The 23,852-nt window shown below is 39.0% G+C and overlaps 1 protein-coding gene across 6 annotated transcripts in view; it reads left to right on the top strand.

Annotated features, from left to right (window-relative positions):
• RABGAP1L (RAB GTPase activating protein 1 like) overlaps positions 1–23,852 on the top strand; it is a 779,355-nt gene that overhangs the window by 624,969 nt on the left and 130,534 nt on the right. For all 6 annotated transcript variants that reach the window (XM_086693120.1, XM_086693117.1, XM_086693118.1 and 3 more), the window contains one exon: positions 300–428. In XM_086693120.1, the coding sequence (XP_086549246.1) occupies positions 300–428 (129 nt within the window). The remainder of the gene's footprint in view (positions 1–299; positions 429–23,852) is intronic.

Genomic DNA, 23,852 nt, shown 5'->3' with positions numbered 1-23,852 from the left:
CTTGCACTTTTCCTTCTCAGAGCTATAACTTGGTTAGCTTTGCTGGGATCCACCATTCTAATCTTTAGGTTATATAAATTAAACATGTTAGCCTGTTAATTCTTATATTGTGTCTAGGATTCATGGTGACTTATTTCAGCAAATAGTAAAGGGGCTAGAAATATGTTCCTAAAAACTTATGGAACTAAGTTAGATCTTAGCTACAAATGTGCATTCAGGAAAACAGAAATTCATTTTTCAATGTATTTGTCCTGAGTGCAGGCTAAAATGTAATGATAATTCTCGGAATTATTTTGCAGACCTCAAAGGAAGATCTTCTGCAGGCTGATTTTGAAGGTGCTTTAAAGTTTTTCAGAGTTCAGCTTCCAAAAAGATACAGGGCTGAGGAAAATGCCAGAAGATTGATGGAGCAGGCTTGCAATATTAAGGTAAGATACATGAATTTATATATAATAAAGATACAACTTGAATGAAGAAAGAATTATTTAAAACGCTTTCTCTGTACATTGCTGGACTTTGGCTATGTTAGGGTGATAGTATGTATGAACTAGTCTCAGACTTTTTTGTGAGGCTGATATGTATAAAATAACTTCTAGTAGGACTTGGAGTGAAAGTTAGTAGGTTCAGATTGTAACAATAGGAAGACAAACGTTTATCTTATAGGTAGGGCTCTAGAATGGGCCACTGTGGTAGTGGTTTCCATGGCAGCAGATTTAGCATTTAGCTTTTGGCCATCTGTTTTAGGATTATTTACAACAAAGCAAGAAAAGCCTGCTTAGACAGTGCTTTCTTTTCTCTAAGGGACTTGGAAAGCTTTGGATGTTGACCTGTCCACTTCCACCCCACATCTGCAAAATGGCTGTCGATACATTGCTCCTTATCATATGCCTAATAAAACTAAGTGAGATTTATAAAATAATTTGATATGGAAATTTCTATCCAGGAAATTGTGGGATCTGATTAGAGAACACATTTTAAAAAAAAAAAAATTGGAACCAATTTACAAGTGTTAATTCTTGTACCTCTGGAAAATACTCGGGAATCTTCTTAACCTAATCTAAATACATAAATAGAAATTTCCCTTTTGAACAAAGAGACAGAGATCCCATGTCTTACGGACCTTATGTTCTTACAGAAGGAAACAGACAATAAATGACTAACATAATAAGTAAAGAATGTATTTAACGTGTTAGAAGGTGATAAATAGCTATGAAAAAAGGAAACACCCGGTGAAATAAACAAGACCAGATTGAGGAGGAGAAGGAAAGTTACAGTTGTTATTAGGTAGTCAGAGTGGGTAGACCTCTTTAAGAGAGTGAAAGAAGGGTTAGCCATGGAGATGTCTAGGGGAAGAGCATTCCAGCAAGTTCAAAGGTCCTGCTGCCGGCTCATGCCTGGTGGGTTGGAAGAACAGCAAGAAGGCCAGTGTAGCTGGAGTGAAGTGAATGAAAATGAGAGCTATAGGAGAGGAAGTTCGAGAGTTTACAAGGAGCCAGCAAATGTAGGAGTTAGGCTTTACTTTGGGTGAAGCGGCTAGCCCTTACAGAGTTTTGAGTGGAAAAGTGATATGATCTGTCTGAGGTTTCAGAGGATCACAATGCTTACTTACTGTGTTGAGAACAGACTACCACAAGGTAAGGGTGAACGTAGGGAGATCCGACAGGGGTTTCTGCAGTAATCTTGTTGAGAAGTAATGATAGTGTTTGCCCGCTGAGAACATTGGGGATGGAGATGGAGTGGAGATGGAGGTGACTGGAACCTGAGTATATTTTGAAAGAGAACCAAGAGGATTTCATGACACATTAGACATGGTTATGAGAGGAAATAGGGAGTCAAGATGACTCCACAGATTTTGGATTAGGCGACAAGTAGATAGAATTGCTGTGGAGTTATTAAACTTATTACTTCCAATGTACTTTGACATAGACTTCATCTAAGCACCATACCTACTTGAACACTTTTTTTGGTGTGACACTGTTTTTTTTTTTATTTTAACTTACTTTAAAGTAAATTCTAAATGTTAAAAAGTCCAATTCAATGTTGAAAGTAAATAACTGGGAATAACTGGGAAGAAAAACTATATTGTCTTTCAAGTGAATTCTATATTCAAAAAAAAATCATTTTCCAAAGATATCAAGAAAAATAGGTCTCTGAATCTTTATCCTGGAATGCAGACTTTTAAAGCCTTCAGGACTGATTGTTTTATTTGGCTGGGCCAAATGACTAAGCATGAGCCACATTTGTCTGTGGACTTTGAAAGCACATTGCAGTGGCCATTGTGACTTTGATTGAATTTTGTGGGACGTTGGTTTGAAAGACAGACTTCAGCCCCTGATTGTTCCAGAGCTGTCAGAGAAAAGTACTGTAACTGGAACAGTGCTGTAGGAATCTGTTAAAATAAAACATTCATTTCTAAGAGTGAAAAATTAGAGAGTTAGGAGAACTAGTAAGGTAGAAAGCTAAATGTCTTCAAAGGAAATTTGGTAGCATTGGATAATCATTGATAATGAAAAACCCAGGAAAACAATTCAAAATTATGAGATACATAGGGAAGGATTTTTTTTTTTCAATATAATTTATGAAGCCACTTAGGGGTTGTAGGCAACTAACAATTGTCAGGCTGGAAACATGGGATCCGAAAGACACAGAAACTTAAAATGTTAGAAAGTAAGTTCAAAATATGATCAGAGTGGACCATTTCTGGAATGAGTATGTCCAACCAGAGTCACTTGCATGAAGATGAACAGGTAGACATGAATTGTTATTTCAAGTAAGAATGGCGTTATTTGATTTTGTTTTTTGTTTTTACGTTTTGCTTGGGGGTTTGTTTTTTGTTTTTGCATTATCTAAGGAAAGTAACTTTTTCTTGGGTATTTAAAATAGTACTCACAGGACACTAGTTTTTATTATGGTATAATTCACATAACATTGTGTTTGTTTCACTTGCAAAATTTGTTTCTTGGGGTGAGGACTTTCAAGATCCACTCCCTTAGGTACTTTGAAACATGCAGTATGGTACCAACTATGGTCACTATGCTGTATGGTACATCCTCATGGCTCGTTTATTTTATAATGAATAATGTCATCATTTTATAATGAAATTTGTACGTTTTGACCCCCTTTACCTACTTTGCCCCCTCCTACACTCCCTGCCTCAGGCATCAATCTGTTCTCTTATATCCATGAGCTTGGTATTTTTGTTTTGTTTTTGTTTCATTTTGTTTTGTTTTAGATTCCACAAATAAGTGAGATCATAGGATATTTATCTTTTTCTGCCTGACTTATTTCACTTAACATAATGCCCTCAAGTGCCATATTGTGCCCAATGGCAACATTTCATTCTTTATTGTGGCTGAATAATATTCCATTGTGTACGTGTATCACATTTTCTTTAGTCCTTCATCCATCAGTGGCCATTTAGGTGGTTTCCATTACTGGCTATTGTAAATAATGCTGCAGTGAACATAGGGGTGCATGTTATGTTTTCAAATTAGTGTTTTCATTTTATTCAGATAAACAACCAGGAGTGAAATTGCTGGATTGTCTAGTAGTTTTAATTTTTAATTTTCATCTAATTATTTGAAGAACCTTCATCTTCCATTGTGGTTGCACCAGTTTACATTGCCACCAACAGTTGCACAAGAGTTCCCTTTTCTCCATATCCTTGCCAACACTTATTTCTTATCTTTTTGATAAGAGCCACTCTAACAGGTGTGAAGTGATATCTCATTGTGATTTTGATTTGCATTTCCCTGATGATTAGTGGCGTAGAACACCTTTTCATGTACCTGTTGGTCATTTGTATGTCTTCTTTGGAAAAAGGTCAATTCAGATCCTCTGCCCATTTTTTAATTGGATGTTTGGGGTTTTTTGCTATTGAGTTATATGAGTTCTTTATATATTTTAGACATTAACCCTTTATAAGACATATGATTTGCAAGTATTTTCTCTCATTCAATATATTGCCTTTTCATTTTGTTGATGATTTTCCTTTGCTGTGCAGAAGTTTTTTAGTGTGATGTAGTCTTACTTGTTTATTTTTCCTTTTTTTTTGTCTTTGTTTTTTGATGTCAAATCCAAAAACAGTCACCACCAAGACCAATGTCAAGGAGCTTACCACCTATGTTTTCTTCTAGGAGTTTTATGGTTTCATATCTTATGTTCAAGTCTTTCATCCATTTTGAGTTAATTTTTGTGTATGGTGTAAGATAGTGTTCCAGTTTCATTCTTTTGCACATGGCCTTCCAGTTTTCCCATCCTCCTTTATTGAAGAAATTGTCCTTTCCCCCCAGGATATACAGTCCTGGCTCCTTTGTTGTAAATTAATTGACCATATATGCATGGATCTATTTCTGACTTTTCTATTCTGTTCCACTGATCTACATGTCTGTTTTTTAATGCTACTACCATACTGGTTCGATTAATTTGGCTTTGCAATATAGTTTGAAGTCAGAGAGTGATGCCTCCAGCTTTGTTCTTCCCTCTCAAGATTGCCTTGGGTATTGGATCTTTCCTGGTTCCAGAGAAATTTTAAAATTGTTATGTTTCTGTGAAATATGCCGCTGGAATTTTGATAGAGATGACATCGAATCTATAGATTGCGTTGAGTATATGGACATTTTAAAAATATTAATTCTTCTAATCTATGAGCATGGAGTGTCTTTCTACTTATTTGTGTCTTCAGTTTCATTAATGTCTTTTAGTTTTCAGTGTACAGATCTTCCCTTGGTTAAATTTATTCCTAGGTATTTTTTGATGCAATTATAAATGGAATTGTTTTCTAATTTCTCTTTCTGATAGTTTCTTATTCATGTATAGAAATACATATAGAATACACGCAGAAATACATTGATTTTTGTATCACAGGACATCTTTTTAATTTATAACACGGTTATGAGGCAGATGTGAGGTGAAACTCAGAGAAGGAAGACGTAAGTAGTACAATATCCAAGCACCCTGCTGGAACTAGAGCATAGGTTTCCAACCTAAAAGTTTTAAAATTGTGTTTAAACTGAGACCTACATTTTAAAATAGCTTTTATATTAAAACCCTGACCACCCAGACACATCTGAATAAAAACTTACCCTTGTAATTTGTCACGCACTCTGACGTTTCCTCTTCTACTACTGTTTTGTATTTTGTGTCATTTAAACTCCCCTCCCCCCAAGAAAAGTCTTCAAACTGAAAAGGTAGTCATGACCCACTAACTGGATCTCACAACAGCTTGCAATATTGAAAACACCCTGAGGCCTGTCATACTGTTCACACCACCTCCCCCTTCCCCATCCTGATAGGCTGCAACTTGTAAGAGGTGTTAACAGTGAATAATGGAAGTAGGGGTGTGGTGAGAATGTGAGTCATCATGCCATCATTACAGCAGGATGTGCTAGCAACTGGAAATTTTAGGAACAGCGGATTGAGAGATCAAGGCTACGTGTTAGACAAAGGTGAAGGCAGGTAGGGAAGAGGTAAAAAAGTTGCACTCACCATTTCTTAGGTATAGCCTTGAGATTGAAGATAGAATGTTGGCCAAAAATAATGAAAATTGTTTTAATTTTAATTATTTTCAAAGTTAGGATCCGTGTATGGTTGTATCTTCTTTGAATGGACATGTTCTCATTTAATTAATTACCCAATGAAATGAATCACTTTCCTCTAACTTTTAAAGAACTAGGTGATCAGTGATTTCAGTGAACAGACTGGTTTTAAAATAGGTAGGAGAGTTGCAGGTGAAAAATAACTTACTAGCCCTGTATGTGGTTTATTTCTGTGAGTGTACCAACAAGATGTATTAACAAACCCCACTGGATTAGATAAATAACTTTATTCTTTGAAAAGCTGTGTAATAGTAAATATCAAAAATGTTTTTGTGTTTATTTTTTCTGATTTAAGTAACATGTTTTAAAATTTTCAAATATCTCCCTGCTCCTATGGTTTCAGACAGTTTAATAAAATCAGGAAATATGCTGACCCATCAGACTTGATTTGAAAAGTCATATTGAATATACACTTCCTCGGGTTTTGTTGAATATTGTTATTCAAATGTTACCTTGTAGTAACAATTTCTGCTATTACAGACCTTCTTAAACTTGATTCTTGGCTTCGTGGACTCTAAATCAGTAGAAATTTTGATTTCTTTATACAAGCATATGAGGATTTTGTTTTTCCTGGTAAGAGACTATATACCTTTTATTAGATTCTTTTAATCTTTTAATTTTTTAAATATTTTTATTTATTTTAGAGAGAGAGAACAGGAGCAGGGGAGGGGCAGAGAGAGAGGGAGACACAGAATCTGAAGCAGGCTCCAGGCTCTGAGCTGTTAGTCCAGAGCCCAACACGGGGATTCAACTCATAAACCATGAGATCAGGACCTGAGCCAAGGTTGGACAGCCAACTGACTGAGCCACCCAGGCTCCCCTTATTAGATTCTTAAGAGGAATTCAGTGACTCAAAAAAATTAACCTCTATATTGTGGAACAATCTTAAACTTGTTAAGTAAATTGATATTTCTGTAGAGCATGTAAGAGTTTATGAATGGGTATCTACAAATATTCAAGGGCTTATATGTATAAACTTTATAATTCTTGACCTGTCTTTTTATATATTTTTATTCAGTATCATTTATATTATATTAGATTGAATTGATGAAATTGCCATTCTTTTTGGTAAAAAATGTCAGATACTAAACATTGTATATAATTTAATTCAGTATTTCATGCCTCCATGTGATTCAATGCTATGTATGATGTTATCTATTCAATGCTATAAGGATGAAATACTAAAATTTTGAGTCTTTAATTATAATGGAATTCATTTAGCTGCCGTTGCTCTCATAGGAATAAAGAAAAATAAACTAGAAGAGTAAAATACCTGTAGTAGAAGTTAGAGTACTGTGTATACCTTACTTCTATGGACATGTAAACTTTTCCTAAGAATTACTCTCTAAAGACTGGGAAGCAAGTCTTGTCTGTTTTCCTTCCTTCCTTCCTTCCTTCCTTCCTTCCTTCCTTCCTTCCTTCCTTCCTTTCTTCCTTCCTTCCCTCTCCCCTTCCTTTCCTCCCCCCTTCCTTCCCTCCCCCCTTCCTTCCCTCCCTCCCTTCCTCCTTCTTCCCTCCTTCCCTCCCTTCCTTCCTTCCTTCCTTCCTTCCTTCCTTCCTTCCTTCCTTCCTTCCTTCCTTCCTTCACTTTCTTCCTTTCTAGTTGATTTTTATTTGGAATAATGTTGCACATGCCTCATTTGTGATGCACCTCATTAGTAGCAAAGTTCATCACATCCTCAAAATATTCTGTTGCGGGGGTGTGCCTGGGTGACTCTGTTAAGCATTCAACTCTTGATTTCAGCTAAGGTCTTGATTTCAGGATTGTGAGTTCAAGCCCCGTGATAGGCATGGAGCCTACTTTAACAACAACAAAAAAAATCTGTTGGTGGATCTTCATAAAATAAAATTTTAAAATAGAAATTAGCCTATTTCATTATTTGAATAAAATTAAAACTTCAAAATGTGACATTGAACTCAAACAAGGTAATTAAGAAAGAAAGTTCATTTACTGAGTGCACAGTGAGATCGTGACTTGAGTGCCTGTCGTGTGTCGGGAGTTAAGATGAGACTTTAAGGATTAGCAGGGGTAAAAGAGTATCTGAGGCAGGGGGAAGGATGTTCCAAACAAAGAATATGCAGAGGCCCAGAGGTAGGAAAATATGGCACTGTCCAAGCCCTCATCATAGTTGATGACCGGAGAATAGGAAATGGAAGACAAGGTATCCAGGAGCCAGACGGCTGGTGCAAAGCCATGTGAGCCATGGTACGCAATTTGGATTTTTCCTGGGGGCAATGGGAAGCGTTGTGAGGAGTTAAATAGGAGGTGGAAATGATCAGCTGCTTTAGAAAGGTCTTTCTGGCTGCTGTGTGGCGATGAACTGAAAGGGGTAAGATTAGATATTAGTGACAGACCAATTCGGTGAGAAGTGACCAGAGTATCTGCTATGGGCTGGAGAGAGATGGACAGATTCCAGAGATATTCAGGAGGTGGAATCAACAGAACTTAGTGATTAAATGTGAGCATTACAGCTGGGAAAGAGAGCCGCGACGACACCCAGAACTCTTAGGCAACTTGGTAGTAATCACACTGCAAAGGGAACAAACAAAAAGCAACAAGTTACAAGGCTGGAACACAGTGAGTGAAGTGTTGGACACGTTAGGTTTGCAATGTGTGGCCACAGACTCCTATCCAAATATATAGAGATACAAAGTAAGTGGATGCTAGAGATCTGAGCTGACAGTAGGCATTTGGATGTCATCAGCATTGAAACCACGGGAGTGGGTGAATTCTCACAGAGGAGCAGAGAGGAGTGTTGAGGATAGATACATTAACATGTAAAAAATGGGCTGAGAAGTAGAGGCTGGTGAGACTGAGACAGCAGGAGCAAACCCAGTAGAGAAGTGAAGTGTGAATGCTAAGGGAAGATGTATTCGTTTTCAAGAAGGAAGAAGTTGAATAAATGTCAGCAGTGCTTAGAGGTCATATAAGGTACTGAGGAGTGGAAAGCAGACATTGTGCAATAATGATAAAGAGGTCCTTAATAGCCTTAGTGAGAGCAGTTTCAGTGGAGTGATGAAGTATAAACTCCAGTGATTCAAGAAATAAGTGGAAGGGGAGGAAATGGAGAACGGAAGATAACACAATTCTTCTAAGAAGCTTAGTGTGGAAAGAAGATGGGAGATGGAAGAGACGGCCAGCAGGCCAGGGCGTAAGTATGAGAGAGATGAGAAGATAAGAGGTTGAGATGGGTTTCGGGGGGATGGGAAAATGAGTGTTTAAATGCTAAAAACCCTCAACGAATCAGTTTCTTCACTGAGCACCTGCTGTATACCAGGCACTGTGCTAGATTCAGGGAATATCAGGTAGAACAAAAGCAGATATACTCCCTGAAATCATGGGGTTTACACTATTGTGTGGAAATATTACATAGTCACCTTAGTAAATGTGTAATTACAGAGTGAGATAAATGCTCAGATGGGATGTAATAAGGCTATATGAGGAGAAGGAACAAAGGAGCCTGACTGACTCAACCAACAATTTGGGGAAAGCTTTCTTGAACTGAGATTCTAAGGCATTGCCGACTGAAGGAACAATATGTACAAACACTGTGAGGTAGGAAGGAGTAAGATATGGTTAAGAAACTGGGAGAAGGCCAATGTGACTATAGCTCAGAGAATCCTGAGGGTTGATATGTAGGGACCAGACCACTCCATCTTTAAATAAGAAGGAAAGGCCCACAGAAAGAGAAATGTTGAAAATTCAGTAAAGAAAGGGGAAAATATCAACAGAGACAGGATTATGAGGAGGTAAGGGCTTAGATTAAAAAAGAGTGGACCTTTTTTCCATTCAAGGGAATGAGGAGGAATCGGCAGACATAAAGGGAATGTGCAGTTTGATGAGAAAATTGAGAGTATTTCATTTGAAGGTGTGTGTTGTTTCAGTTAAGCAGATTCTAGAATGAAGGGAATACATAGTAGAGTAAGAGGTGTTAGAGAACATAGAGAAGTTTTTAGAACAGACATTGCAGAGATTGGAAGAACTAAGTGGGAAAACACAAGATTATTGGACTATTGTTGGAGATCATGAATTCATAGTGGCAAAAATCTGCAGTGTTTTGTGAGTTTCTCTGGAAACACTCAGCAGCCCAGATGTATTCATGAAGAAACGAGTTATTTTGACCCAGAGTTGAGGTTTGCCAGAATGAGGCAAAAGAAGGACAGTGGGGCCAGGGCAATGGTGCACTAAGAGACCAGATCTTGGGGGGAGGAGAGGGATGAGGAAAAGGGGAATCCCTGATTTGTAGCCAATTTCCATGGTGTAAATAGTCCCACCATGGCCAATTTCAAGGTACCAGTGACTTAAGAACTGGCTCACAGAATGTCCAAGTGCTAACAGTTGCTTCTCAGGAACTGGTAGTTGATGACTCTAGCGCACCACAGGTTCAGAGACGAGGGTAGTGGCCAGAGAGTGGTTGACATGATGGAAAATGGAGACTAACAAATAGAAAAGAAAGTGAAGACCAATGAGGACTGCAAGAAACGCGGGTGAGGGAGAGCTGCAAAGAATTGTTGAAATCCATGACTAAGGAGATTGGTAGAGGAGGACGTTAAATGACTTGGTGGTGGTTACCCAAGAAAAAAGCAACTTTCCTCCCAAAACTCTTGTATTTGAAAGACAGTTGGGCGACAATACTGACTTGTACTTAAATTTTCCAGCTGTTAGCTCAGGTTGATTAGCGGCAGCAGAACCACACCAATTGCTATTTTGCCATCTATGGCCATCTCCTCTGACTTGCTTCTCTTCTTCCTAGCAACAGTGCTACTCTCTCTCCCGTCTTCCTGTGATCATAGACATTCGAGGTGCACTGGGGAGAAATGTGCAGAGCAACAGGAGCAGGGGAGGTGAGGGGGGCCCTGCCATCTTCACCATAACACCAAAATTGTCTTCCGGCCCTATGCAGGAGAGGTAGCCACCAATGACAAGATGTTACCATGGTAACTACTTGCCTCGGAAAATTCTAAGCTCTGCTCCAGCTCAGTTACCTCTCTACTGAGATGGACAATTATCTACCCTCCCACAGTGCATTGGTATAATTTGATCTTGCCTCTCACAAATCATGTTTTTAATGGAATATGGTAAATTTGTTAATCTAGAAATTTAACATTTTTCCCTGTTTGAGACCTCCATATTTGTAACCATGAATTTTAATTTAACTGTTTGAAAAAAAAACCTTTCACACTAGAACAAAAGTGTTAAGAACATTTGTATTGAAAGCAATTTACTTCTAATTTCTTCATAGTATTTGCTGTTTATTTCTGGATGTTATTGCTGTGTGTAAACAAGAATATAATCTCCCAAACAAATGCTTTCTTTGAATTAGCAATGAGGCCACACAGAAGCTTCTGTCAACTTCATGGATCTAAAATGTGTGCCCTTATGTGCACTGTGGAAAGGGTTCATTTTTAATGGAACCACATCTGGTGTTCCTTTCCTATAAAGACCTCTACATTGACAACCACAGTTGGGAATATTTGGCTTAAAGGATCATAATCTTCTGCTGGGGAAGTATTATATTGTAGGATACAGAAAGGTGATAAATAACAGATTGATAACAAGGTAGTTTCTATATCAAAACATTTACCTCTTTTTTCCTTCGAGGCTTCTGTTAACGTTCATAGTCCTCAGTGTGCCTCCTATTTGGGGCATTGTTTTGTTTTTCCCCCAAAACAGGGGTTAATGCAGGTTGATCTTGCTTCTCCCAATCGTGTACTGTGGCAACGGGCAGGAAACATGTAAATGTGGGCATACTCTGAAACACTTGATGACAGGTGGAGAAAATAGGCCACAGCTCCAGATGCCCAGGCGTCAGGCACCCTCCCCATTTAGAAAACTCAGCTTTTCTGGCTGTTCCTAATCAGCTAGAATGCATTTGTCCCTTATTTACTTCCGCCATTTTATTCTACCACTACCCCTATACCTGCCAGTCATTTTCTTTCAGTTTATTAAGGAGAAAGCCATATAGATATTTTTAAATTAACTTGATGGGTAAACCTGGGTATTGTATCTTGAGCTAATCTATATAAATCATTAGGTTGTCCTACACCAAAGAAAAATAAGATAAACGGATATAAAAATTGATTTTTATACGGGCATCTCTGTATTTAGTAAGAGAAACAATAAATCATAGGATTCAAGCATTACACCCTTTTATGCATTCCAAACAGTACGATGTCCTCAGGCAGAGCTTCCCACATAGAATTAACAACAAAAATGAATCCTCAAAACTGCTATTTCGACTAGCAGTCTCTCTCCCTTCAAGCTTTAAGTATCTTTTTCTCCCCAGCAACTAATTCACTCTCAGCTAATGGTTATGCTCTTAAGTGGGAGTTTTCATATTTCATATACCTTTCTGCAATGTTTTGCCCAACACTATCTATCTGTTACAATTTGTGTTTATCTGTGTTGGAGAATAAAGTTAGAACCCGTCTTCACTCTTTGGAAACAGTGGTAACAAATAATTTTCCCACAACTACTTACACTGAGATCCACCTTTCTTTGATTATTTTTTTTTCTTTACTATTTGAATTCATATTAAGATTATATTTAAAGTGTGCTCCACAGTTTGTGTTTGGAGATCTATTTTAGACAAGAAAATGTATATAGTGTTCCTCTGTGTCTTTGTGAAATAATTTAATTTTGATTCTTTCAGGTAGCAATTAAAATAGATGTAAATGTTGAAAGTATTTAAGATAGGTTGGATTAAGAAGTCTGGGCCATTGGATCGTGGGGGGGTTAGTATTCCAAACCTTCCAACCACAGCTGTTTCAGCTGCGGGTGCCTCTACTCTGGGGAGAATCAGGTAAAATTACATTATATTTACTTGGTTATTATATTCTTATTTCGCCAACTCATGGACCCATTTAGCATTTCACTGGCAAATAACTGAGTCTCATTAATGCTCTGGAGAACTTACTTATTTTACTGTTACGCCTTTTTCTCTCCTTCTCCCTACCCCCCAGCAAAAAATTCTTTTAAAGCAGTGGAAGTAATACGTAAATGAAAATAGCAACCAAAAAAAGATAGTGAAAATGTTTAAGTGTTATTCACATGTCTCCAACTGTTGTCAACCTTTCTGAAGCTCCACTTAAAGGCAAACAAACTGCTGAGGGGAAAATTATATTCCTTGTTATAGCTGATAGTTGTGATTGAATGGGAAATACTTTCTCATTGTCAATTTCCCTGGCCTGGGGACTTTTTATTGGTACCCAGTAGAGAGTGATTTCTTTCCTCTGGAGTGTCTAACCTTTTCCCTGCCTGCACCACTTCCTACCCAGATGACTGCAGTATGCAGTTGACATGGTCTCTTTCAGATACCCATTATTTATTATTATGATGCTGCTGCTGTTATTATTATTATGTGAGGGAATCTTGGAGCACAAATCACATGAAGAGGTAGTGAAACTTCGTGTTAAGTGGTTTAGGTTAGAAACTTCAGCACCCAAGCTGGCACAGGGTGAGCGCATTTATCAGTGTGTTCTCTGCAGCGTTTCATTCTCTTTTCCACGCACAGCGTTATCCTCCAGTATCCCTTACCCCCAAGATCACAGTGCTTCCCACTAGCCCTTGCTCCATGTTGAAGTTTCTTGCTAGGTTGATTCCTCAATAGGCAGTATTTTTTTTCTGGGTCTCATGTCTGCCCCCAGTTTCATGTCTGTAGTAATCTGCTAGGGCAGCCGTAATAAAATACCACAGGCTGTGTGGCTTAAACAGCAGAAATCTGCTTTCTCACTGTTCTGGAGGCTGGAAGTCTAAGATCAAAGTGTTGGCAGGTTTGGTTTCTTCGGAGACCTGTCTCCTTGTCTTACAGGTGGCTTCCCCCTCACTGTGTTCTCACATGGTCATCCCTCTGTATTGTCTGTGTCCTATTCTCTTAAGGACCCCAGTCCTCGGGGTTAGAGCTCCAACAGGTGCATTTGGGAAGCATACAGTTTAGTCCATAATAAGGTCTTTTTCATTATCAACAAAGTGTCAGCTTCTCTCCACTTTCTCTGAAAAATGCCTTCTTCTGAACATGGATCTTATTTGGCAACCCTTAACTGATCTCCAGCATCTGGTAATAAGACGTGACAGTTTCTGATGTTTGTCAGCACACCAAAGTTCTCCCATGTTATCGTGAAATCTCAGATTGTCGAAAAGATTTTCTTTTTCTTCACAGTTTCACCCTCCACTTCCATCAGCCCACGTGGTTGGCAAGGCGTTTCCTCTGGCATGCATGTTAGCTTGTTAAAAGTTCTAATTTACCTTATATAAGGTTCTGGTATAGTCTCACTGCATTAACTTCCTTATCGTCCCACCTATATATTATATCATATCTTATATAAACCACAACCTCCTTGTTTCTGTTCCTTTCCTAAAAGAGAGGCAGTGAGTTGTGCAAGTAAGTTATGTCTTAACAGGATGTCCAGCGATAGAAGAAGGTCTCTCTTCTATTATAATAAAGTGGATTATTTTAGGCAACAGCAGATTGTGAATACAACATAGGAACTTAGTTTATTTTCTGAAATCATTTACATAAAATTTTTTCTTCTAAGACATTTCACCAAATTTTAAGATGGCCGTTGTTTAAGAGGTCAGATGGCATGCATTGCCTTGCCGGGGGAAGATCCTGAAGAAAATTGTCTGGCATAGCAGGAGCTTATTAGACCCTTCAGAATCCATAGTCTCAAGCCCCTGACTTCGCCTATCTGGAATGTAACAGCCACCTGAGAATAACTGGTCTCTCCGGCTTGAGTTCCTGGCTTCTCCAGTTTCCTGTATTCACCACCACTGGAGTTGTCTGCCTGGAAAATCAACCTCCTCTTGTCACTCCTCACCTCCCAGTACCCTGCTGGCTCCCTGTTACCTGCAGGATACGCCCCCCACCCCACCCCACCCCCCCACCCCCGCCTCAGCTTGGCAGACCGCCCCTTTTTTCACACCAATATGCCATGCCCCTTCCATGCTTTGGCACATCTTGTCCCTTCCGCCTGGAGTACTTTCCCTCTGTGGAATGCCTGGAAAAGGCAGAGGCTTTGGAGGCAGACGAGTCTAGTGTTGAATTCTGACTCCACTTCTTACTGACTGAGTGACCCTGAGAAATTTACTTAATCTCCTTGAGTAGTTTTCTCATCATGAAACGAGGCTAATACCTACGGCACAAGGATGTTGTAAGAATGATTAAAGCTAAGCATATGCGCGACTGACCGCTAAATTATTTATCATTTCCAGTTGCAGTTATGGGATCAAGCAAATCCCTATTTACCCTTTAAGACCCAGATCAGACATCACCTCCTCTGGGAACCTAGGCTGTTATTTACTCTAACTCTGGTAATTCCTGCACTAGAACAACAGAATTGTGGTGAAAAATGTGGTTTTTCTGAAGCCATGTTGTTGGAGTTCAAATCTTGGCTTCTTTATTTATTACCGCTATGATCTCTGGTAAGTTACTTATACTCCCTGTACCTCGGTTATCTGCTCTGTAAAATAAGGATAATATTATCTATGAAATAGGATTACTGTGAAGATTAAGTGGGATAATGTATACACTTGACCCTTGAACAACACAGACTTGGAATGTGTGGATCTACTTAAATGTGGAGTTTTTTTTTTTTTTTTACAAATACAGGACTGTAAATGTATTTTCTCTTCCTTATGATTTTCTTAGTAACTCTTTTACTCCAGCTTACTATATTATAAAAATATAGTATATAATACATGACATAAAAATATGTGTTAATCAACTGTAGATGTTATTGGTAAGGCTTCCAGTCATCAGCAGACTACTAGTAGTTAAGTTCGGGGAGAGTCAAAAGTTACACGTGGCTTTTTTACTATGTGGGGGGTCAGTGCCCCTAACACCCCCACATTGTCCAAGGGTCAACTGTGTAAGAAATTTAGCACAATGCTGTGCATGGTTAGTATACAAAAAATATTAGCCATTATTACTATATTTATTTTCTTTTTCTAAAGTGTATTTATTTTGAGAGAGAGAGTGTGTGTGTGTTTATGTGTGTATACACATGAGCAGGGGAGGGGCAGAGAGAGAGAGAGGGAGGGGAGATGGAGAGAATCCCAAATAGGCTCCACGCTCAGCACGGGGGCCCAACTCAGGGTTTGATCCCGTGACCCTCAAACCATGGCCTGAGCCAAAATCAGTAGTCAGGCGCCCAACCAACAGAGCCATCCAGGCATCTCATTACTGTATTTACTTTGAGTCATTTTCTCTTATTGTGAGTTCTTCAAGGCTTTGACTCTACCTTCCTCTTCTCTAGATGCCTTATGTCTCATCCAGTGTCTCACAGAGTAGCTGGATCAAAGAAGTCATTCATTAAATATTTATTTAGTTAACAAATCCTGTCCATTTAAGATGAAGAAGATTGGGCTTTAAATCCTCTTTGAAAAGACTTCTGGAAATAAACAGAAAAAAAACATTACATTGAATAGTATTCCAGGATTTTTGTTTTGTTCTGTTTTGTTTGTTTTTTTTTTTTTTTAACGTTTATTTATTTTTGAGACAGAGAGAGACAGAGCATGAACAGGGGAGGGGCAGAGAGAGAGGGAGACACAGAATCTGAAACAGGCTCCAGGCTCTAAGCAGTCAGCACAGAGCCTGACAGGGGGCTTGAACTCACGGACAGTGAGATCATGACCTGAGCCGAAGTCGGACGCTTAACCGACTGAGCCACCCAGGCACCCCTGTTCTGTTTTTTTAGAGAGAGAGTGAGAGCAAGGGAGGAGCAGAGGGAGAGGGAGAGAAAAAGAACCCTAAGCAGTCTCCATACCCAGTGTGGAGCCTGGACGCAGGGCTGGATCTCACAACCCTGAGATCATGACCAGAGCCGAAGTTAAGAGTCAGATGCTTAACTGACTCAGCCACCCAGACACCCCTTCCAGGTTTCTTTCTACAGGAAAGTGAAATAGCTGAGGTTTTTTTAATCTGAATTTTGCTTTCAGAAAGGTGTCTATTATAGTGTATATATTACAGGGGTCATGAAATACGACTCTGTGAGTTTTCCACCTTTATAGACCTTTAAGACTTGGATGGAGGGTCAGCTTTCTTCCTTGATGCTCCGGTAACCAGGTGCCCTTGTATATCTTCAGCTATTAGATTTTTCAGATAATTATTCAACGATTTTTAGACTACTAAAAATCTTTTCAAGTTTCATCTAGTTTCATTTGCATTAACTTGTTAGTTGTCTATAGTAAAAATAACTGTGTTGAAAGAACTGAGGCTAAGATGTATATGCCACAGCCTTTTCAAACAGGGAGAAACATCAAATTAGAGTTTATGATCAAGACTGCTAATACAGATTTCAAAAGACAAACTAGTCTCTTCCTTATTTATGTATGAAATTCTAGTCATATTTTATATTTTCTTCATATATTTCATAATTATCAATTACTTTATTCATAAACTAAATTCAAGGAATGTTAATAGCGTATCTGCATACTTATGCTTGTGCACTGTGTCATTTGTCTACTGCTGCATGACAAACAGTCCCAAAATTTACTGGTCTGTATCTACAGTATTTCTCATGATTCTGAGAGTTGGCTGGGTGGTTCTTCTGCTTCTGTCTCTGGATTCGCTCATGTGATAGATGGTATTCAGCAGGTGGGACAGCTCTGGATAGGATCTCTCTGTCCACCTGTTTCCCTACTGTGAGCTTCTTCACAGTATTATGGTCCCAGGTTTCCAAAAAGTAAGACCAGTGCACAAGTACACATCAAACCTCTGCATGTGTCACAGTTATCAGGTCGCATTGACCAAATCAAATCACATGGAGAGTCAGTATTAAAAAGGACTACACATGGGAAATGGATACCAGGAGACCTGATTGAATGGGAGCCATTCCTCTAACAATCTACCACACATATACTTGGTAACTTTATGTTCAAGTATATTTGTGTTTATAAATTAACTCAGTTTCTGAGAATGTGGGGTGGAAAGGATACTTTCTTGCCATTTTAATAATATATACTTACATTTATTAATAATTTTTATTTATAATACCCTTTCATACAATTTTTATTATGAGCTGATATTGCATTTTCAATTAATATTTTTTATTAGCTGATGCTGCATTTTCAATTAAAAAATATTTTCACAATGAAACTGAGTGAGTAAAGCCAGCATTAATTTAGGTTCCCTGATATAGCAGAAGCAGTAGTTGCTTATGAACTGTTAATAAAATTTGAGTAGAGATACTCTGATTACAAAGAAAATCCATCTTGTGATATTGATTTTATCATTCAGCAGAGAATGGGTTTCCAGAGTTCAGAGGAAGCTTAAAAATTTTTAAGTGATCTACACTGTAGCATACTCAGTGGTGAAAGGCTGAAAGTATTTCCTCTAAAATCAGAAACAAGACAAGGATGCCCATTCTTGCCACTTTTACTCAACGTAATCTTAGCCAGAGGGGCGCCTGGGTGGCTTAGTTGGTTAAGTGTCCAATTTTGGCTTAGGTCATGATCTTGCTGTTGGTGAGTTCGAGTCTCTCTGCTGTCAGTGCAAAGCCCACTTCAGATCCTCTGTCACTGTCTTGCTCTCTACCCCTCCCCAACTCACGTGTGCACGCACACGGGGGGGGGGGGGGGGGGGGGGCGCTCTCTCTCCCTCCCTCCCTCCCTCCCTCCCTCTCCCTCTCTCTCTCTCTCTCAAAAATAAACAAAAAAAGAAGCCTTAGCCAGAGCCATTAGACAAGAAAAAGAAATAAAAGGCATCCTAACTGGAAAGGAAGAAGTAAAACTGTCACTATTTCTAGGTGACATGACATTATATAGAGAAAAACTTAAATACTACATCAAAACTGTTAAAACTAATAAATAAATTTACTTAAGTTGCAGGATACAAAATCAATAAGCAAAAATCTGTTGTGCTTCTATACCTTAATAATGAACTATCAGAAAGAGAAATTAAGAAAACAATCCACTTACAGTTTCATCAAAAAGAGTAAAATACCCTGGAATGAGTTTAACCAAGGAGGTAAAAGACCTGTATATTGAAAACTATAAGAAGGGACAGTCTCTCCAGTAGATGGTGATGAGAAAACTGGAGAGCCACATTCCAAAGCGTGAAACTCCCCCACTGTCTTACACTATACACAAAAATTAAATAAAAATAGATTAAAGGCTTGAACATAAGACCTGAAACCTTGGGGCGCCTGGGTGGCTCAGTCGGTTAAGCGTCCAACTTTGGCTTAGGTCATGATCTTGCAGTTTGTGAGTTTGAGCCCTGCGTTGGGCTCTGTGCTGACAGCTCAGAGCCTGGAGTCTGCTTCAGATTCTGTCTCCCCTTCTCTCTGCCCCTGCCATGCTCATGCTCTGTCTCTCTCTGTTTCTCAATAATAAGTAAACATTTAAAAAATTAAAAAAAAAAAAAAAGACCTGAAACCTTAAAACTCCTAGAAGAAGACATAAACAGTTATCTCCCTGGACCCAGTTAATTTGTGTTTGTTTTAATTCATCTCAGGGTTCAGCTGGAGTCATTTTATCCCAACAGATAGAACTTTAGACTCTCAATATATGGGTTATGCAGTTAAGCTCATTTTAATGTAAAATTTTCACGGAGGGCCATGGATAGATAGTCTCAGAAGGACTAAAAAGAATTAGTTTTATACCTAGAAAAAAGGGTAATAAAACTTTCCTATAAAATAATCAGACCTGTCGTCAGTGTAGTATCACAAGATCCAAACTCTAACGACTTGATTTTAGATGGATCCAGGATCTGGGGCGTGTGGAATGAATGCAAAAGAAGATACTGTGTAATATGTTCTCAGTATTTAGAGAAAAACGCAGTTGAAAAAGAGAAGGAAGACCAAAAACATGGGAAAGATCCAGTATTTTGTTTTTTGAAAAACAGGATCCATGAGTAGAGTATTTCATTTGTCAGGAAAACTGCTGCCTTAGACACAATCTGCCTTTAATGCCCAGAGATACGTGCCGCTGTCAGAAGGAGCAGAACTTAATCTTGCCCGTTTGGCTGATGTTTGCAGGTATTTTTGATGAATTGAGGCCGAAGTCAGGTCTAAAACATCCTCCCCACCAGAGAGCTGGTGACGGATCAAGTGAACTAAGTGCATGCACATGTTGCAGAAAGCCATGGCAGGCCCATCCCGGCCCTTTCCGCAGCCCCTTCTCTCCTAACCGCCGTGTCAGTGACATGTGTGTGTGGGCAGTGGGCGCCCACGCAGCCAGCTCCTCGCTGCCTCCCTCATGGATGTCTCTGTGTGCTCCTGCCTCTCGCTGGTGCGCCTGCAACCCAAGTGCCTTTCTACAGCTTGCTGTCCCTACACATTTCTCCCTTCTGATTCTGTGTAACTTGCCATTTTTCTTTGAAGGCACCACCGGTTAATACTAAATTTGTAACAATAGTAGCCACCACAACTGTATCTTGCTTCTGTAGATGCTTGGCATGTTTACCATTTAATCATTATTTTAACATCACGAAATACCCTTATTGACCTGAGTGGACAGATCAGAAAACAGGCACAAAATGTTTAAGTCTCTAACAGGGACCACTTGGCTCATAAGGGGCTGAGCCCAAACCCAAATCCAGGCAGCCTGGTTCCAGAGTCTGTGCTTTACTACCTCGCTTACACCCACTATTTTTTGTTTTGAACTTGTCCTATACTACATAGTTTTTGAAGGCAGTCAGTATTTATAAGTTGTTTAATATTGCCAGTATTTATCAGTCGCTTACAAGATTTAAGACACTTTGACCCGATGTGATTACATTAAATTGCATCTATTCATTCCTTTGCTTAATAAGCATCTAGAGTTTCTTGTGCACCTACTGCGTCTTAGTACCCCACTAGACATTCTATTCAGTAATAATCACATCAGACAAGATTCCTATCCTGGCACTTACAGGATAATGGAAGGGACAGATAACACAAAAATAATATGTAATCGAAATTGTTATTAAGGTTACAAAGGGAAAGAGAAGTTTGTTTCAAGAGAGAAATGAAACTAATTTAGACTGGGGAAGACTTTTCAGAGTGACATTTTAAGTTGAAGCTCTAAAAGATTATTAGGACCTAGCCAGCTGAAGAGGATTGGTAAAGTATGCTATACGAGATCTTTCGTTTCTGGCAAAATGATGGGCCAGCTGTCAGTATAACCCCTTCTGGTACAGAACATCTGAAACTTCTGGATACGGTAATTAAAATACATTTTTAAACGTGTGGCTGAGTTAGTGGGAAAGTAAAAGAAAAAAAATGGGAGCCAGAAATTATGTGAAAACCTGATGAATCCTGAGATAGCAGCAAATTCTAAACCTGTGTTTTGTTCTTTAGGCATTTGCCAATCCCTGGTGGCCTAGATCTTGGGTTTTAATAGGCCTCATGCAGAAGGCAAAGACCAAGGCTTCTCTGTCAATAAGTGAACTAGGGGGAAAAACCCATCCCCTCCATACACCTCTTCTTCCCAGAGTAAAACAGGTGGGATAAGTGCAGATCTTAGCCTTGGTGCTTGAGTAAGTGGGAGTCATATGCATCAACGCATTCTTTTATATGAAAATATTTTGGGGGGCGCCTGGTGGCTCAGTCGGTTAAGCGTCCGACTCCTGCTCAGGTCATGATCTTACGGCTTGTGAGTTCAAGTCCCGCATTGGGCTCTGTGCTGACACAGAACTGCTGACACAGTTCAGAGCCTGGAGCCTGCTTCAGATTCTGTGTCCCCCTCTCTCTTTGCCCCTCCCCTGCTCATGCTCTGTCTCTCTCTCTCAAATAAATAAATAAATAAATAAATAAATAAATAAACAAACAAACAAACATTAAAATGAATTTTAAGAAAAGAAAATATATTTCATGGTAAAAGGAAAATATATGTCATGGCTTAAAACAATTACTTTTTTCTGGGCAGAGGAAATACTATGTAATAAGGCCCTTACACAGAAAAGCTTTTGCCCTTTTCAAGGAACTGAGAGGCTGGTACAGATTGAGCAAAATAAGTGCTAGCAAATGAGGTTGCAGATGAAGCCAGGGACGAGGTTCATGCAGGGCAAGCCTTCGGTTGGGATTTCGGATTTTAACCTGAGTAGTACCATGCAAATCTTCTGAAGGATTGTCAGAAGATTATCTGACTTATTGAGAAAGAACAGGCTGAGAAAATGTGAAAGTAGGGAGCTACTCTAAAGGTAGAGGTGGAGATAAAATTACAGCAGTAATCCATGTGAAAAGTGGATTGGTTTAGATTAGGGGAAACTGGAAGAAAGTAATGAATCCAAGATATACTTTGAAAGTAAAACCTACTGATAAATTGGATGGGGATTTGGGAGTAAGATATATAGGATTATTCCCTAGGATCTGGCTTGAATAATTGTTTGTCCAGAGGTCTTATTCTAAGATGACAAAGTCAGGAGGAGATACAGAAGGGAAGATCACAAATTTGGTTTTAGAAATGTAGGGTTTTGGAATTATTAAGTTTGACAAGTAAGAAATCCAAGTAGAGACAGTACTACTATTTGATATAATGTAAATGAAGAGATTTTAAAATATTTATTTATTTATATTTATGTAAAATAAGTAAATAAATAAAATTTTTATAAAGTTTACTTATTTGAAAGAGAGAGCATGCGAGCAAGTGGGGGAGGGGCAGAAAGTGCAGAGCCTGACATGGGGTTTGAACCCACAAACCACAAGATCATGAACTGAGCCGAAGTTGGATGCAAACTGACTGAGCCACCCACCCACCCCAATAAAAAATATTTTTATGTTGCTGAACTCACATTTTAATAAACCAGTGTAATGACAATTTACCTTTTATAAGCAATTCATTTTATAGTAAGTTTCATTGGCAGGCAAACTTGTTATGTAGTAGAATTTCAATGTATTTATTACACTTATTTTTTACACATAATAAATACCCCAGTTAAATTCACATCCTAAGATGCAAAAGCTGGGTATATTTGCAGATGAAATATAATCTGGGAAAGACAATGTGGCAGTGATTGGCTACTTGTTCACCAAAGCTATTTTCCTTTTCCTAAGCTAAGACAGCTTAGACTACATTTCCTAGCCTCCTCTGCAGTTAGATGTAGCTATATGACTGTGTCTGGGCAAAGGAAGGAGAGTAAAAGTGATAGGCATTCCTTCCTTTGGTCTATCTGCTTAAAAGAAATCCCCCAAAGAGTCTTCATGCTCTCTCTCTACCCCTTGTGCCAGCTGGATATTGGCACCGGAAGGGACCGTGGAAACCACATGTTGAAGGTGATAAAGTCTCCATCAGGAGGAGTTCCTAAATGATTACATAGTTCAGAGGCCCCAACACCACCCTCCTGCTACCTACACTTTGCATGATCAAAAAATGAATTTCTGGGGATGCCTGGGTGGCTCAGTTGGTTAAGCATCTGACTTGTTTTTGGCTCAGGTCATGATCTCAGGTGCTCTGTGCTGACCGTGTGGAACCTGCTTGGGATTCTCTCCCTCCTTCTCTCTCTCCCTGTCTCCAGCTCACACACACTCTCTCTCCAGATAAACAAATAAACTTAAAAAAAAAAAAAAAAGGATTGTATTTCAAATCCTCAGGATTCTGTGATTTAACTATTTCAGCAGCTCACATCACATTAAAAGATGTTAATTTTGGGGCGCCTGGGTGGCGCAGTCGGTTAAGCGTCCGACTTCGGCCAGGTCACGATCTCGTGGTCCGTGAGTTCGAGCCCCGCGTCAGGCTCTGGGCTGATGGCTCAGAGCCTGGAGCCTGTTTCCGATTCTGTGTCTCCCTCTCTCTCTGCCCCTCCCCCATTCATGCTCTGTCTCTCTGTGTCCCAAAAATAAATAAAAGTTGAAAAAAAAAATTAAAAAAATAAATAAATAAAAAAGATGTTAATTTTCCTTCAAGGTAATACCAAGGACCTAATATCTTTCCCATTCATTTCTTTTCTTATTTTTCTTCCATGTATGTTTGCTGCCATAAGTGACCAGGCAATTTGAGTAGATCACAATATTAGGAGGTTTGTAAAGGGGTGAGGAGATTGAAGATGCTTGAGGTAGGAGAAAGGATTTGAAGGATATAATTGCTTCCTCTTCTCCACATAAGGTAACCATCGCTTCCCCTCTGCCTGGCCCAGTCCTTCATTTCAAAGATTCACACTCCTGCAAGCTGCTTTTTTCCCACATGCTAATGGCATCCCCGTTGCAAAGCAGAGTTGGTGAAAACCTTGATCAGCATTCCCTTCTTGCCTAACTTAACCTTCACAAATCATCAAACTTACACACTAAGATGCAAAATAACTATAACATTAAAACTGAGAAATAGGTCTTTTTTATGGGTAT

This window comes from Puma concolor, chromosome E4 (assembly GCF_028749965.1).
Source record: "Puma concolor isolate L17-30 chromosome E4, mPumCon1.1.hap2, whole genome shotgun sequence".
Classification (NCBI taxonomy): Eukaryota; Metazoa; Chordata; class Mammalia; order Carnivora; family Felidae; genus Puma; species Puma concolor.
This window is presented reverse-complemented; position numbering and strand designations above follow the sequence as displayed.